We start from the raw sequence: 17,962 nt of genomic DNA on the forward strand, positions 1-17,962 counted from the left end.
GATAGTGATTATGCAGGTGATCAAGACGATAGAAAGAGCACTTCAGGTTATGTGTTTATAATAAGCTCAGGGGCTGTTTCTTGGTCCTCAAAGAAACAGCCAGTTGTAACCTTATCCACGACAGAAGCAGAATTCATAGCTGCAGCTTCGAGCGCTTGTCAAGTTGTATGGTTAAGAAGAATTCTTAACAGTCTTGGTCAGGAACAAAATGGTCCCAGCCTAGTGTATTGTGATAATGTCTCAACAATCAAACTTTCAAGGAATCCTGTGATGCACGGTCGTAGTAAGCATATTGATGTAAGGTTTCATTTTCTTCGAGACTTAGTTAAAAGTGAAGTTCTGGAGCTGGTACAGTGTTCAACTCTAGAACAAATTGCAGATATTTTCACAAAACCTTTGAAGGGTGATGTTTTCTTGAAGTTGCGAGGATTACTGGGCATCTGCAAGTTTTCAGAAGTAAACTGAATGTTTGAAGTATTCAGTTTAAGGGAGGATGTTAAAGTTATTAGGGCTTTCTGTTATCGCTAGGGTTTTTCTGTTAGTGCTAGGGTTCCTAGCTTTTAGGGTTGTTATTCAATAATCCCTATACTTAAGGGACAAGTATGCATTTTCTGTTTGACATAGTCTTTACCACGATTCTAGGAGCTGTAAAATCGTGGGCAGCTGTTATCCTTTTTTCAGTTTCATTGTAAGGCTATTTAACAGCCACAAGTGTTATTCAATCTAATAAGAATTCTCCCTGAATTGTGAAAGCTCTCTAGTGTTGCATTGCTGAAACTCGTGTGGTTGTTCTTTGGTTCTAACATCATTGCTAAAGCTCCTCTAAACCTCAGTTGTTTTTGCTGTCTTTAATTAAGTGGAAATTTCCAAGGGCTTTTTCTTATGGTTTCATGTCAATGGTGATTGGTGAGCGTCTTGCTACAAAAATACCGTGCGATCTTCTTTTGTACAAGTAATGTTCTGATATATGAAAAACGGGTGAATGAATGTGTGAATGAATATTGCAGTTCACCCGATTAGACCAGAGCTTGGCAAGCCTTCTGATATGAGCTCAGCTGCTCGGATTTCTCTCTTGATATGTGTTGACATTTACTTTTTGATTAGTTTCTTTGGCGACGCAGTTTGGTTACTCGACAAAACTTTGATCAAAACCCTGATTTCCGCTTTGGACCTCAGATCTCAAAGACATTGTTCGATTAAGCTACGCAGCTCGTCTCCTGCTCGTGTTCTGTGTTAATAACTTCTCCTTGACGGGGAGCATAGATGCATTGCTTTTCGTAAAGAAGCCTAGTTTGTCCCGGGACACCTCAAGATTTGTATCCCTCACTTGCGCCTTGCTCTTCTTTACTTACACAATGGCAATTGTTATCCCAAACATATGGTGTTTCTTTCAGTTCATGGGATCAACTACTATGGTTTGTCTCTCGTTTATATTCTCGGCCACTCTAATCTTAGGTAAGAAAAATAAATAATTTTGACCTTGTTTACTTCTCTAGATTGCATTGCAAGCATAATTTATATGGAGAAATGATTTTCGCATACTCATTTTCTCTCTATGAACATCCTTGTTTATTTTGAGCCTTAGATTGAATTAAATAAATAAAAAATATCAAGGAATAGAAATAAACCGGAATGTGCAAAAGGAGAAAAATGATGCATGGAATTTCCGCTTTATATAAGGCAGTTTATAGTTTCACATTCTTGACAAGGATGGAAATCGTATAACAAGAAGAAGGAACAAGATATTTGCAGTTTTGGTGATGATTTTGGCTGTGGCAACAAGCTCAATTGCATTATCCACCAATTTGTACAGTTCACTTCTTTGACATTCAGACTGCATTTCTCAAAGGCATCGGCGCGAAGTGAACCTGCCCGGCGCCCGCCCCTGAACTCGCTCTTTCCGAGAGGACTCACTCGCCCCAACTCATTCCAACCCAACTCAACTGACGGAGTTGTGGAGGTTTTATCGGTTTAGTTTTTTATCATAGTTGTTTGTTGTGAATGATCATTTTTTTTCTTTACATCTTTCAGAAATATATTATATTGGGAAGATGATCAAGTCGCGTGACAATTTCTGCATATTGAATAAAAGAAAACAATTGCGTGCACAATTATTTGCTTAAGATTTTCATATTCCGAAAATATAACGAGTGTAAAAACGAAAAACCTCACACATCCTTAGAATTCTTCGACTATAATGGCATCGCGAGGCATTTCATAAGCATCTTTGGGTCGTGATTTCTTCATACCAGCGGTGAACCATACTTTTTCAGACTTATAGCCCTCGACAGAAACGCTAGTGACTTTCACCCACACCAGAACCCTTGTCTTCATTCCTTCGATTCCACTAAGCTTTCCCCTCGACAATGTTCCTTTGATCCGAATGCTGTATCGTACAACAGATGAGTCCTTGAAGCTCACCTCACAGGGAGAAGGCAAGTAAACAATGAGCTTGCCCTTTGATTCGTCAAATTCGTAACATGTTATGTTCCGGGGAAACAGGCCCGGTGGAAGGTAGTACTCTCGGAGAAGATCAGGCAACGGTTTTTGTTGCTTACCTGTACAAGAAGATAGACAGAAGGGTTTAAGTATGAACTTAAAGAACCATAAAGTCGTACTTCTGATTAATCAAGTGAATTGCCATGTGATTAAAGAATAAATTGGATCAGTTCAGCTAAGTACCAAAACCGTTCATACATAACACACAAAATTAAGGCTGTATTAGGCCGAGAACATGTTTTGAGAAATCCAATTCGTTCTCATTCAAACCAACTCATGCTCCATAACTAGTTCAGGATACATGCATTACCATATTTACTAGTTGTTGATTCACCATGTTAGTTTTTCTGTATGATGCCTGATGGATAATGCGATTCACACACCTATTTTTACCTCCCACACACCTTTTTTTTTTTTTTTTTTTGTCATTGATCTTCTTCAATTCATTAGATCGCAAAAAATTGAGAAAATGTGTGTAAAAAGTAAAAATAAGTGTGCGGATAACACTACCTTATTTGATTTCATCAAGCATACATCGTCCATCAGCTTGCATGCATCTTACCATTAGCACAATATAACAGATGTAGGAGTTTTATTACAAAAAGCGGTAGTCTAAGCAAAAAGTGGAGCCACTCCAAATAAGTCATATTTAATTTTGTCAAAATTTTATATGACATTCAATGTATTCTTATAGAGTAAAATCACAAGGAATGAGGTTAAAATAAAAGGCTCCATATGCACCTTTGAGCTTGTTGAATATCCGTTTTGCTTTCTCCTCAACAGTGTTTGATAATGACTGAAATTTTCAATTGAAAGAAGAAAAAAAAAGCATTAGGAATTGTGAAAGATTTAGTAAAAGAAAATATAATTAAACACAATTAATCTTAGACATAACAAAAAGATCTCAATTAAGCAGCATTAATCCAAGATTAATTCCAACAAAAGAAAACAATATAATCAAGATCAGGAACAATGCATGCAACAGAGGGTGAGAGAGTGTATGTGTGGAAGTTAGGGTGGTAGAATTACATACAGAGAGATCTTGAGTGATGTTGGAGATCTCTTCCTTAGCTTTCTTGGAAACCCAAAAGCTCCCAACTCTTGTCAGAGTTTTCTCCATTTTCCAACTCTTCACTAAAACACCAGATTGCAAGAAGAAAGAAGAAGAAGAAGAACAATGCCTCAGCCTCTCTCTCTCTCTCTCTCTCTCTCTCTCTCAATGTGTGTATTTGTTGGAGAAAAATAGAGTTAAGAGATGAGAGATGATGAGACATCAGCATATGAAGTATGAGTGGCAACTGCCAATCTGCCAAACTCACATGAGGCTACTGCATGTGAGAAAAAATAGTTAACCAAAACGATTCAATAATTCATGAACAAAAAAAAATCTCAATATATCGAAATTTGAAAACTTTAAAAGAAAGGATGTGTCGTGGCTTGAGTCACCACCTTATTTATTACATTTGAATGAGTTTAAATTTTAAGATCTGTGTACTGCATAGACACAAATCTCAAAATTTAAACTCATTCAATGGTAATAAGGGTTGTAAGGTTGTGAACATTACCACCATTTAAGGGTGGTGAACAAAACTGCACCCCATAAACCATATCCAAGCCTATGTAGCTCAAAACAACCAAATCTATATGGGGATGACCTTAATTCGTTTTTTATTAACAATCCCATTAACTATGCTTCCAATTCAATCAAGCGAATAATAATTGTTAATTATTTTGTACGTTAAGGGAGACAAGGACGAAGCATCTTCACCATTTTCTCCATTCATAGATTCAATAATAGTTCAATCATGGTTGGGCATATGGCTTATATATTGAGGCCATGAGACAATTAAAGATCATCCATCGGAGTTGGTATATTCTCCATTCTCAAGTGACACAGTATACAAGTCGGCTCGTTATTAAGATAGTCTTTATGCACACGCTCATGATCGTGCAAAAGATCTTTTTTTTTTTTTTTTTCCAGTCACGTGCATTTATTAAATAGCTTTATAATAGTAAACATATGAAGATGTTTTTGTGTAGTGCTTCTCATACATTTACTAAATAATCTCTCATTGGAGGAGATTTTAAGTTTGACTTACATAAATAACAATAACGATAACGATATATATTTGAGACAAGTTTCGAGCATTGTCTTGCCCACGTCGAAACTACAGACGTGGATACAGAATATGTGAGTCATATGCTGGAAAATTTATGGTATATACCATAATTACGAACAACAATTTGGACTTAATTAGCACACAAGAGCGCAGGCATATTTTTGTTGTCTATGTATATGTCACATAGTCCAACTACTACAAACATGGTCCAACTACATTTATTGCTCCCAATCTTTTGAACCAAAGAGGATTTTGTATTCTGCCGTTTTTGGTGATCAATCCAAAGCACTGGCGGAACATACACAGGAAGGACCTTCACCTTAATTTGTAGCATACTCCAAAGCAAATAAAACAGTGTTTCATTCTATCGTTAATTCCCAGAATTCACATCAAGTTTCCTGTGACTTATTTCTCCACTTTCACTCACTCAATTTCCCTGTCAGGTATCAATAATTCATCAATACAATTTAGCCCATATATGATTTAACTGACCGGGAAATATGGGAGAGATTGATACCAAACCAATTGAATCAGTCCGGGCTGCTTTGTCCTTGTTTGAAGAGAAGACCGATCACCGGAAAACCCGGGTTTCCAGCACAGATGTAAGCGATCTAACTTTGTATGTGTACACCTGAACAGCATAACAGCTCAGTTCTATTGGAAGATCCTTCCTTTAAGTTTGAGTTGTGATGTATACGTATGGTTTTCTAGTGTAACTCATATTTTCATTTTTTCTGTTTATGCAATTATGCCGTTTATTTAAAGATGTGATGTATGATGGCATAGTAAAATTGGCTAGAGCTGTCTGCTCATACTTTTGCATCCAAATTCAAATCTCACTCTTCATAAACCGTAATTTAGATTACATTAGAATATTGCTCGAATAAAAAGAAACAAGTGATGCACAATCATTATAAGGTAATTTCTAGGATTTCTAGGATTCCAAATGTGAGGATGTGAAAAACTGACTCACATTGGAAAGTTAAAAGACTTGCAAGAGTTTATAAGGAGTTGAGCTCTATGTCACCCCATTTCAATTGTTTATATTAGGCTTGAAATTTTGCTACACGTAAAAGGAGATGTGAACAATTGTCCCACATCGCAAATTTAAGAAACTTTGCAACAATGAAACCTCCACTTTCTTCACCAAATTTGATTTGGTATAATGCATATGGAAATGTATATTTGAAGATGCTATACCAAAAATTTTAACTAAATAAATAATCTGGTAGTTTTTTGTAACCATACTCTTGATAGGCTGTTTTGGCATGCAAATAGTGTTCTTAAGTTTGTTGATTCCCACTATTTTTTGCAGAAGGATAGTGAGAAAGAGAGGGAGCTTGAAGGTGTGTTGAAGGATTTGGCCAATTACAAGGTGCAGCTGGAAGCAAAAGATGCTGCCTACATGCAAGCCCTTCTCAAGCTGCAACACCACCAGTACACAGCAGTTGAACTCTCCGCTCTCCTTGAAAACATCGAGTTTGAGAGAGATAAGTACGTTAAGGAATGTAAAGAGGCTCGGGTACAGATATACAAACTCGAATCCAAGGTAACGGAGATGGCAGATCAGTTGACGGAGACTCTGAAGGTGAGAGAGCAGCTCATGCATGTTTTTAGTGAGTTGAAGGCTACACAAGCAGAGCTGCTTAGCATGGAAACAAAACTCGCGTACGCTAGAGATTCGGAGCTAAAAGCTCTATCGCAAGCAGAGCTGATGGAAACAGCTTTCGTGATGGAAAAAGAGAGGGCAGAAGAGCTTCTTAAACATGTCTCGGAGTTAAGTGAAGCCATGGTTATGTCAAAGGTTGCTGCTAGTGAAGGAGAGAAAGAGAAGTTGGCAATCTTATCTGCGAAAGATGCTGAGTTTGAGGTGGCTATACAGGCTGCTCTTCTAGCGCAGGAGCAGCTTGAAGATTCAAACAAACAAATGGCAAAGATGGAGGAGTTGGAGGATCAGCTCCTAGCCAAGTCTTCGTTCATTGAGATGCTTCAGTTGGAGATTAAACAGGTGAATGAAAACCTTAGTTTCTCTGAGATGGCGTCTTCTGATGCGATGAATGACTTGAAGCAGCTGGAAAAGGAGTTAGAAGAGAAGGAAAGAAAGATCTCGGATCAGGAAGGTTTCATCAAGGCCCTAGAAATGGAACTGAATCAATTAAAATTGGAGCTTATTGATGCAAATCAAGTGGCCAACAGCCTGAAGCGCGACGTTGAAGTTCTTACTGAGGATTTACAGAAAGCTATTATAGAGCTTGGTGAGATGGCAGAAAGGGAAAACAATGCTCTGGTTGAGATAGCAATGCTGGAATCTGAGCTTCATAGAGGGAGGTCAAAAATTGCAGCAGCAGAGGCAACTGAAGCAAGAGCTGAAAATGTGAAATCGGGGTTGTACCTCGCGATTCAGCAACTAGCAATAGAAGCTGAAACTGCCAAGAACGAAAACAGAATGTTAAAGCAAGGAGCAGATAGCGTAGACGAAGAAACGGACGAACAATCTCCCCTTGTTGATTTTGTTGAGGTTTCCGAAATTGGTGAACAGAAGGAAGAAGCTGAAGAGCGAAAGGATGAGAATGATTACCAAGTAACAATTTCGTTGAAGGAGTACGAGTCCTTGGTTAAGAAGGCTGAGCAGGCTGATCAAATTCCTTTGTCATTGGCGGAAGGCTTTAGCCGTCAGTTCAGCTTCAGCGCCGCGGAAGACAAGTCAGAAAGTTTGAAGAAGGAGTTGGAAGCTGCAATGGAAAAGGTTACGCAATTCAGGAACCGGGCTGAGCAGGCTACTACTAGGGCTGATCTCGCTGAGAGAGCGAAGGAAAGACTAGAGGACCAGATAAGGATTCGGCGGGAGGTGAAGCAAAAGAGAAAAGCTGCTCTTGCCGCTCTTAGGGAGGTATCTCTTCCTAAACAATTTAGCCCTCCCGAGTACGAATCTCCAGATGAATTTAAGCCTCCTGCACATGAATCTGGAGAAGAATTTATGCCTCACGCATCAGAAGAAACACACAAAAAACGTCTGCAATTGCGTGAGGTACTTAAAATGAAATTCTAGTTGCGATCTTTGTTAAGTTGAGGCCAGTTAATAATTGTTCATGTGAGTAAGGCATAATTGTTCATGTGAGTAAGACATACTGCTTGTTGAATTAATATATTCGGTTATTAATACCAGTTCTTGTTATCTAATGTGTTATTCCTTTGCAAATGTATTCCTTATGCGTTCCGGATCCATTACACGCGTTCGTCTTGTTCATCTTCCTTATTTATATGATATCATTTCCTGTGCTACAAATTTCATTCAAACATATTGAATGATATGTTTCAAGGGGAGATTTCTGTTCATAAATCTGCATAAAAGCCTTAAAAGAGTGAAATTTGAGTAAATGTTTTCGAAACATGTCGGTTGGAATAGTTGCATTGCTGTTCAAATTTGTATAAAATCATTGAAGAACATGATTACCATCTAAATCATACTTTTTACTTGAACTCGCCATTCTCTAAGTCCGACTAGAGGTTCATGTCCTTGAATCCAAAGTATTTGCCGAAAAAGTTTGTAACATTGTAACAATCTGTCTCGATTTTATCGGAACGAATGGGGGTATTTTCATGAAATTTCACCTTGAGCTAGATATTTTTCTTTTAAAATTGGTTTTTGGGTCTTAATTGGTGAGCCCAAGGGGCCCATCCCCTGTTTTGTCCCCCGGTTCCCTTTCCCTTTCTTTTATTTTTTTCTTTCTTCTGAAAAGTTTATTTCTTCTGAAAATTGGTTTTTGGGTCTTAATTGATGAGCCCAAGTGGCGGATGCATTGAGGGGCAGGGGGGTTAGTTGACCCCCCAAACTTCAGTGAATGTCCATGGATACCTTTGGTGCTGAATCTCTGAATTCGGTGAATGTCTATAGATACCTTGGGTGCTGCCATTTTGAAGATTAGAGTTGGCTTCATACATGCCCTCCAACTGACTTCAGGCCTACCAAGACTCGTGAATGTCCATGGATACCTTGGGTGCTGCCTCTTGCATACATTAACATGTGTGCAATATGTGTTTCCAAACGATTTTAGGTCTATCAAGACTTGATGAAATGACGATATGTATGCTATTTAGGGTAAAAATTTGCCCGCTATTCTTACTGACCCCCATAATATTATTTCCTGGATCCGCCACTGCCTCGGAGGGCTTTTCTTACTAACAAACAACAGCACCATCCTTGAGCTCCCTTCCTGCATCATTGAAACTGGACGAAGGCGAAAGAGTTACCGAGCTTCGGTATGGAGGATGAGCTCCGAAGTCTTTTATCGAATTCCCGTCACAAGGGTAAGTTTCTAAACCCTTTTGATCGTCTTTCCCTCGTAACTGGTTGAAAATTAACCCCTTTGTACTTGCTTTAGACGTCAAAACCAAGAAGAACTAGTTCGTGGATACTTCCTCAGTTTTTCGACGAGCATCGACTCTTTCGAGGCAATTTTTGGCCAAACCACAATGAGTTGGTGACGCGCAGGGTATCAATCTCTTCATCTCGTCGAGTACTACAACTTTCATGTTTGGATCACTTGATTTGGATGAGTAACGAAGAAGTTATTGGCGTTCAAAGTGGTGCCCAGAAACCGGCCAATTCATTGGCTTGAAAACGGGTCAACCCAACCCAAGTCCTTCGAAACCAGCCCAAAACTCATTGGCATCCAGCCCAACCCATGACCCTTTTAAGCCCAAACCCAATTAATTACCCCAGGCCCTTTTATCAACTCAATTCCCTAACCCATTAACCTAGAAACCCAAAACCCTTTAGGCCTAAACCCCTTAGCCCATTTACCTAAACCAACCCAATTTCCTAATTCTAAAACCCAACCCAAAACCCTAAGTGAACTAAGGCCCATGGGCTGTGTAAAGCATGTTCCCAAGCTCAAAAACCCTAGGGCCCTTCGGCCCAAACCCTCCAGCCCATCAAACGGAATATTCTTGGAATATTTCCCTGTTGACTTATGTTGATTTTTCAAAAATTTAACCGGGACTTTTCTTAGGGTAATTCGACTTCCTGAATCCGTTTCTGAAGTCTGTTTTCCCAAATTCAATTGTTATAATATAATTTTATTAATTGGACTATTTATGTGCTTAGGAGCAATTATTATGGCGTTTCCGTGTTTGCTAGTTTGCGTGGCTCTTCGGTGACTAAGTATCTGTGAGTGGACCCCTTCTAAAATGCATGTTTTAATAGTAGAAATGTATATATGGAAAATCATGATTTAACAATTATGTTCTACGAAACGCTTGTAGATAACATGCTTACTGATGCTAGATTGAATTACTACTATTTTTCCTATAACCCGTGTTCTTTATAGAATATCTGATGGATGACGATATAATATTTAGAACATGTTTCGAACACTTCTTTATAGTACAGATGATAGATGACTTTATACTATGAAGATGCTTTTCATATATATATGTTCAATGGTTTTGTATTTACCTAGTGGTCCTAATTCCTCTACGGGGCGAGGGATAGATTCTGGTCCGTCCCGGGCGACGGTTATGGTGTTGGCATAGGGCTTGAAGTGTTTTTCCTTTAGCAATTTGCACAAGGATGGGGAGCTGGCACGGGGCCTGGGGGTTATTTTCCTCTAACAACTGGCTCAAAGACGGGGAGTTGGCATGGGGCCTGGGGGTTATCGGACATTCACTAGTGATTACTATATATACAAGATATGTTTTGAGACATTGCACGACATGCTAGGTTTCGAAAAATCTATTTTTATCATGATATATGAATTTTCATAAACCCTGGGGGTTAGTATGTTGATAACTATTTTATTATATCTATATCAACTTGGTCCACTCATGTTTGTTTTGCGCCATTTTCAAGACTTAGAATCGAGGCATACAATCCTGGCGTCAAGACACTTCCGCATCGGCATCTTCGAGTCCTCTCGGTGTAAGACCCATTCCTTTGTTCATTCAATTTTTATATTAATTCTTTTAGTGTTCTAGATTAGATATGTGCTCTGAACACGTTCCTTAAATGCATATTCTTTATTCTTTTATATTTATATGTCTTTTCTATCCCTTATTTTCAGCATTGGCACTCAATAAATGGCTTTCGTTACCCTTGGGTGTCAGCTAGCTCATGCCTATCCTGGTATTTGGGGACCATCGGGATCGGGGCATGTCAAACATACTGCACAATGTGTCGCATTGAGCAACCCATAAGGGATTTTCTTTCTTTCTTAACAAACGATATTATCTACATTAAAGGGGAGGAGGGCTAGCAATAATGTGGTTCAAATTCGTATTTGACGAGAATCGAACCTAAGACCTCTCACTTATAAGTGAAGAGGCATACCACTAGAGTCTAGACCATAGTACTAAGTGACAACCCCATAAGTGAAATTTAAGCACGAATAGATTCAATGTGAGGAATACGAATTATCAAAACTTAAAACCGATGTGGCCAGGTTTTAGGTTTCTAGCTGTAAGCTTAACACCACATAGTTGATAGGAGTAATGCTTAAATATTGATATTCAAATTTATGGAAATATCGATGAATATATCGATATCGGTTGTTGACTTCTATAGAAATTTGCAATGGGTGGGTATATCAACTCGTTTAGATTTAGTCAAAATTAGAGAAAAATTTCTCAAAAAAAATTCATAAGTTCGAAATATGTAATGGGTTCCAGTAAATTTTGTATTGAATTAGTTAATATCATTGATATTTATTGATTTTTCTACATCTCGTCGATATAGGATAAAGTTTGCATTTCACACCCTCTGTCCATATCGACTCTTGATTTTTTAGATATTTCGACAAAAATATCATCAATTTCGTAAATATTTTTAACACTGAATAGGAGTAATAGTGGGAACCTGTGAGCTTATTTTTCCCCACATACTCCTATTGACGTCAAGTCTTTAAATAAAGTTTGAATTCGAAGGATTTGGAGTGCATTTTCCAGACCAGAAGAAGGGTCTGAAGTTTCTGTATGATAAACCTACATTTCCTCCAGGTCAGCACACCACTCCATGTCAGCAATCCATGCAGATCGATCTACCTGAGTCATGTGCTGCTAAGCCATGTGCTGCTGACTTGACCTGAGTCATGTGCTGCTAAGTCATGTGCTGCTGACTTGAAATGATTACTCTAAATGGAAGCCATGAGACCTTGTCGAAGATGCTGATGAAGATGGACAGAAGAATATTGTATAAACTCACACAGCTAGACAAACACTTTCTGGTAGTTGTTTATTGCATGCGTGAGCTTTATTATTGCATGCGTGTATGTAAATCTTGTATAAAAGAACATGCTGCTGTTGAAGAGCAGCAAGGACTGAATTCAATTGAGATGAGTTTATGAAATCAGTCTCTATAAACCTAGTTTAAATTCTTTCATGGTATCAAAGAGCTGAAAGTCTTACGACACAACCATTTTTTTTTTTTCCATGGCTTCTCAATTTACTTCTCTTACCCTCCCAAATGCCTCCCATTTTCTCACCATCAAACTTGATCGTACCAACTACCCCCTTTGGCAAGCTCAAATGCTTCCACTTCTTCGTAGCCGAAATCTTGTTTCCTTTATCGAAGGAACCAGTCCATGTCCCTCTGCATTCTTGAAAGATGCGGATGGTAACCTCACTGACGCAGTCAATCCTGCGTTTGAAATCTGGGTTCAACAAGATGCCACAGTCCTGTCGTGGATTAACTCCTCTGTTCACCCCACTATTCTTGCTGCCTTAATTGGGAAAACTAGCTCCCATTCTGCCTGGACGACCTTACGTGAACGCTATGCTTCGCAGTCCACCGGTCGTCTCCTTCAGCTTCGTAGTGAGCTGATGAATACTCATCGAGGTGACTCTTCCATTTCTGAATTCTTGGATAAGATTAATTGTCTTGCAGATACTCTCTCTCTCTCTGGTGCTCCCGTTTCAGATTCGGACATTGTTGCCATCATTCTTAATAATGTTGGTCTTGCTTGTGAAAGCACGGTTGCCTCCGCCCAAGCCCGTCACGAGGCGATTACGTACAGTGCTTTGGAAGCACTCCTTCTTGGGGCTGAACGCCGCCAGAAAATGCATTCTGCTTTCACTGCAGATACCGGCCCTACTGCATTTGTAGCCACCCGTAATGGTGGTCGTCCATCTCCTCCCTTTAGAGGCCGTGGCTCCTCCTCCGGGCTTCGAGGTCGTGGCAATGGCAATCGTAGCTCATTTTCCCGTCACGGATCATCCCATGGCTCTCCATCTCGCCAACCTGATGGCCTCCTTGGTCCTGCTCCCTCTCAGACCTCCTTTCCTAATGGCAGGATTCAATGCCAAATTTGTACTCGCTATGGCCATTCCGCAATTGATTGCTACAACCGTCTTAACATGTCCTATGAAGGGCGCGTTCCAGCACCAAAGCTTCAGGCTTATGCTGGCAGTGCTCCCACCATCCAGAATTGGCTTTTCGATTCTGGAGCCAATGCCCACATAACTAATGATCCTGCTCAGGTGACGAATGCTCGACCATATCATGGTACTGATCAAGTGAATGGCGTCGTTGGAGGAACAGGTTTGAACATCTCTCATGTTGGTAACACTTGCATTCGTACACCCCAAGCCCTTTTTCATCTCCCAAACACATTACTTTGCCCTAATGCATCCACTAATATCATTTCCATTCATCGCTTCACCACTGATAATAATTGTTCTCTAACTTTATTCCCACACGCCTATCGTGTTCAGGACCTTCACACGGGGAAGATGCTTTTCCACGGCCGGAGTAACAATGGATTCTACCCCTTCTCAACAGTTTCATCATGCACTCAAGGAGTCTCTGCATTCATAGGTGCTAGGGTGTCCAATTCCATTTGGCACTCTAGATTAGGTCATCCATCTTTTCATATTTTGCAAAGTTTAATTTCTAGCAATAAGTTGCCTATCAATGGCGTTGTAACAAGAGCATTTTGTCAGTCCTGCCCTCTGGGCAAAAGTCACAAGTTACCTTTTAGTTTATCTAATTCAAAATCATCATTTCCTTTGCAATTGGTCCATTCAGATGTATGGACTTCTCCTACTGTTTCAATTAATGGTTTTAAATACTATGTAGTTTTTATCGATGATTTCTCTCGATATTCTTGGTTGTATCCATTAAAATTCAAATCTGATGTCTTTTCTACATTTGTTGCTTTCAAGAAATTAGTTGAAAATATGTTTAATACCACCATTAAATCTTTTCAAACTGACGGGGGAGGTGAGTATCTTAGTAACAATTTCAAAGCTTTCTTGACTCATCATGGTATTCATCATCGCTTATCTTGCCCACATCATCCTGAACAAAATGGAATTTCAGAGCGTAAACATCGTCATCTTGTTGAAACTGGCCTCACTCTTCTTGCTCATTCCTCATTTCCCACATCCTTTTGGGATGATGCATTTCATACCGCCAATTATTTGATAAATCGTTTACCCACTAAGGTTTTACATAATGACTCTCCCTTTCAAAAATTCTTTCACAAATCTCCTCAATATGATTTCCTAAAGGTTTTTGGATGTGCATGTTTTCCTTATTTTCGACCCTATAATAGTCATAAACTTCAGTTTCGTTCCAAACGTTGTGTTTTTCTTGGCTACTCTTTAAATCACCAAGGTTATAAATGTCTTGACATGTCTACAGGAAAAATTTTTGTGTCTCGTCATGTTGTATTTGATGAAACTTGTTTCCCATATAAAGAATCCATTACTCCCGTGTCTCCATCACCAACCATTTCCACCGACACTATGACATTAGACATAGGTCCATCCCTCCCATACCGCCCACAGTCACCTCCCATCCCTCCTAACCCTACTCCACCACCTCTACCCTCAACCGTCACTCCCACGCCTACCCCTCCCTTAATATTACCTATCCCTACTCCCCCTATATCCACTCCTCTAGGACCCACGAATGCAAGTCACATTCCTTCTACATCCTCTTCTTCTCAGAGGATCCTTCCACCTACTCATTCTATGACCACACGTGCCAAGGATGGGATTCACAAACCTAATCCCAAATATGCATTTACTTCTACTGTCACTAATCTTGTGCTTGAGCCTACTTGTTTTACCCAGGCTAACAAATCTCCAGAATGGCGCCAGGCCATGGCAGAAGAGTTTACTGCCCTCTTACGCACTGGAACATGGTCATTGGTTCCCTTTGTTCCCTCCATGAATGTGCTTCCCAACAAATGGGTATATCGGATCAAACGACATTCTGATGGTTCAATACAGCGGTATAAGGCTCGATTAGTCGCCAATGGCTATCACCAACAAGATGGTATTGATTATGACGAGACGTTCAGTCCGGTAGTTACTCATGCAACCATTCGCCTCGTCCTCTCAGTTGCTCTTCACTTCAACTGGCCTATCAGACAACTTGATGTTCAGAATGCTTTCTTACATGGTTCTTTAGCAGAGGTTGTTTATATGCGGCAGCCTGTAGGATTTGTGGACTCTCAGTTTCCAAATCATGTCTGTCGCTTGCACAAATCACTATATGGTCTCAAACAGGCACCCCGTGCCTGGTTTCAATGTTTCTCCCACCATCTTGAAGATCTAGGGTTTCAGGCATCCCTCGCAGATTCGTCGTTGTTCACATATTTTAATGGGTCCACTGTCATTTACTTATTGATCTACGTTGATGACATCCTTGTTACGGGTAATAACCCTTCTCATATCTCTCAGCTTATTCAACAACTTGGTCAAAAGTTCTCCATGAAGGACTTAGGTCCTTTGCATTATTTTCTGGGCATGGAAATTCAGCGGACACCCACTGCCATGTATCTTACTCAATCCAAGTACATCCTGGACCTTCTTAAAAAGACAAATATGTGTGATGCAAAACCTCTCACCACTCCCGCTACCACTGGACGCAAGTTAAGTCTCTATGAAGGTGAACCTTTATCTGATGGCACACTTTTTCGGAGTATCGTTGGCGCTCTCCAATACCTTCTCTTCACGAGACCGGATATTGCTTTCGCCGTCAATCAGGTCTGTCAATATATGCATTCTCCCACCACTACTCACTGGACTGCTGTAAAACGCATACTTCGATACTTGAAAGCCACTCCTGATCACGGCATTGTTTATAAACCTAGCTCTCTCACCCTCACTGCCTTTGCTGATGCCGATTATGCCAGGGATCCTGACGATCGGCGCTCAACTGGGGGTTATTGCATTTTTCTGGGTGATAATCTCGTCTCTTGGAGCTCCAAGAAACAGCGTGGGGTGTCTCAATCCAGCACTGAGGCCGAGTACAGACAGCTGGCTTATACGGCAGCCACTTTATCTTGGTTCCGCCATATCTTTCGTGACCTGCACCTTTCTCTTTCTCCACCACGGTTGTGGTGCGACAATATCAGTGCCCTTGCTGTTGCCTCTAATCCTGTATATCAGGCGCGAATGCGACACGTTGAAGTTGACTACCACTACGTTCGCGAAAAGGTCGTCCGCAAAGAACTACAAGTTGGCTATGTTGCCACTGCTGATCAAATTGCAGACTTTCTCACCAAAGGTCTATCCTCTCCTCGTTTCCGCTATCTACTCTCCAAGCTTCCCGTGCGTCCACGCCCGCTTCGCTTGCGGGGGCGTGATAAACCTACATTTCCTCCAGGTCAGCACACCACTCCATGTCAGCAATCCATGCAGATCGATCTACCTGAGTCATGTGCTGCTAAGCCATGTGCTGCTGACTTGACCTGAGTCATGTGCTGCTAAGTCATGTGCTGCTGACTTGAAATGATTACTCTAAATGGAAGCCATGAGACCTTGTCGAAGATGCTGATGAAGATGGACAGAAGAATATTGTATAAACTCACACAGCTAGACAAACACTTTCTGGTAGTTGTTTATTGCATGCGTGAGCTTTATTATTGCATGCGTGTATGTAAATCTTGTATAAAAGAACATGCTGCTGTTGAAGAGCAGCAAGGACTGAATTCAATTGAGATGAGTTTATGAAATCAGTCTCTATAAACCTAGTTTAAATTCTTTCACTGTACACGGGTGGCGTGGGAATTGTTATACATGCTTTGACCAGAGATTAGCATTAATAATCTTATAATTAATGTACTAATTGTATTGTATTTGACTGGAATAGTTGTAACCCTGCTATCGTGGTGAGGACTAAGGAAAAAGAAAAGTCTTTGAGTATAGCTTTGAAGTCGAATATTTGAAAGTGAGGTGATTTTACACGTCTTTTTGAACTTCTTACACAATTCTTTCATTTTTAATCATTAAATTGAATAAAGTAAATAAAAATGACGGGGAAGATTAAATAGTGTGAACGTTAAAAAGGATGTATGTTATCATTTCCCTATTTTGAAGCAATGCATTTGCATCTGCCTTGTATTGGTATTACTCTTTATAGGCAAAAAGTCAAAATTAATTGGTCCATTTCTACCCAAATTCTCACTTCTACTGTGATATTTAGGTGCTAAAATCGTCTGCACTCAAAATTCTCTATGGTATCTCTGTGATCTATGTGAGATTTAAATGAATGAGATAGGTCACAAAAATGCTACATATAGAGTTTTGAATGAAGAATATTTGAACTCGATAGTTAGTCTAATATTTAATTTGAAGTCGATTTGAATCCAGGAGTGAGTTGCTAGCCATTATAGTCTTTATGTTCATTCTTCCAACTTGATCAATTGCAATAAGCGTTAATTAATTAATAGTTTCAAAGAACTTAATTTGTTGCAAGCCAGTAGTTAAGACTTGAGCTTGCATGGTTAATTACCTTGTAATTTCATTTTACATAATTAACTAACAAATACCTGCAAGTTGGGGGTGCATGCACTCCCTATAAGCGTGTGAGATTTTATTTTAAGTATAAATAAATTCCCTTTCTATGCATCTAATTACTATGATCTTGTTGGAGAGATTTTTAATGTGCCCGAAATATGACGCGGTATGCTATATGTTATTATACAAGTAGAGAAAAAATTCTTTTCAAGCATCCATCTCCTTGTATAATGACATATAACGTATGTGCCTGTATTTTGAGCACACTGAATTTTGTTTTCTTTCTTTGGTTTTTATTTTTCGACCTCAGTCCAAAATCCGATTTTTGCATGCGAATAATTAAATGGCCAACAACCATCCAAATTCAAAACCCAATTAAGTATCTTTTAGAATATTTGGCTGAGAGCCTAAAAGTAAATGGAGCTCCAAATTTTATATGATTAAAATCTCTAAACTCATCACAATGATTCATATAAATATAAGAGTTAAAGAACCCATTTTATGTACGTCCAAATTCGATTACATCATCACTAGTAAAGGATAAGTGTTTCAATTTTGTTTTCATTGTGTTGATGTCACGCCCTTGAATTATTTAGTTT

General features: G+C 39.5%; 2 protein-coding genes across 3 annotated transcripts; one reads left to right on the forward strand and one right to left on the reverse strand.

The window, feature by feature from the left end:
* Positions 1-2,052: 2,052 nt before the first annotated feature.
* Positions 2,053-3,827, reverse strand: LOC126625344 (uncharacterized protein At5g01610-like). The gene is made up of 3 exons (XM_050294442.1): positions 3,533-3,827; positions 3,241-3,295; positions 2,053-2,558 (listed from the first exon to the last, which is right to left on the reverse strand). The coding sequence occupies exons 1-3, from the start codon at positions 3,617-3,619 to the stop codon at positions 2,179-2,181; spliced, it is 522 nt and encodes a 173-aa protein (XP_050150399.1). The 5' UTR covers positions 3,620-3,827; the 3' UTR covers positions 2,053-2,178.
* A 1,097-nt stretch (positions 3,828-4,924) lies between these two features.
* On the forward strand, positions 4,925-7,784 carry LOC126625342 (WEB family protein At1g12150-like). 2 transcript variants are annotated; one of them, XM_050294438.1, is made up of 2 exons: positions 4,925-5,221; positions 5,935-7,784. In XM_050294438.1, the coding sequence occupies exons 1-2, from the start codon at positions 5,120-5,122 to the stop codon at positions 7,666-7,668; spliced, it is 1,836 nt and encodes a 611-aa protein (XP_050150395.1). In that variant the 5' UTR covers positions 4,925-5,119; the 3' UTR covers positions 7,669-7,784. The 2 variants fall into 2 exon arrangements, with proteins under 2 accessions (XP_050150395.1, XP_050150397.1); XM_050294440.1 differs by lacking the exon at positions 4,925-5,221 and adding an exon at positions 5,808-5,847.
* Positions 7,785-17,962: the final 10,178 nt, after the last annotated feature.

This window comes from Malus sylvestris, chromosome 6, assembly GCF_916048215.2.
Source record: "Malus sylvestris chromosome 6, drMalSylv7.2, whole genome shotgun sequence".
In the NCBI taxonomy this organism is placed as follows: Eukaryota; Viridiplantae; Streptophyta; class Magnoliopsida; order Rosales; family Rosaceae; genus Malus; species Malus sylvestris.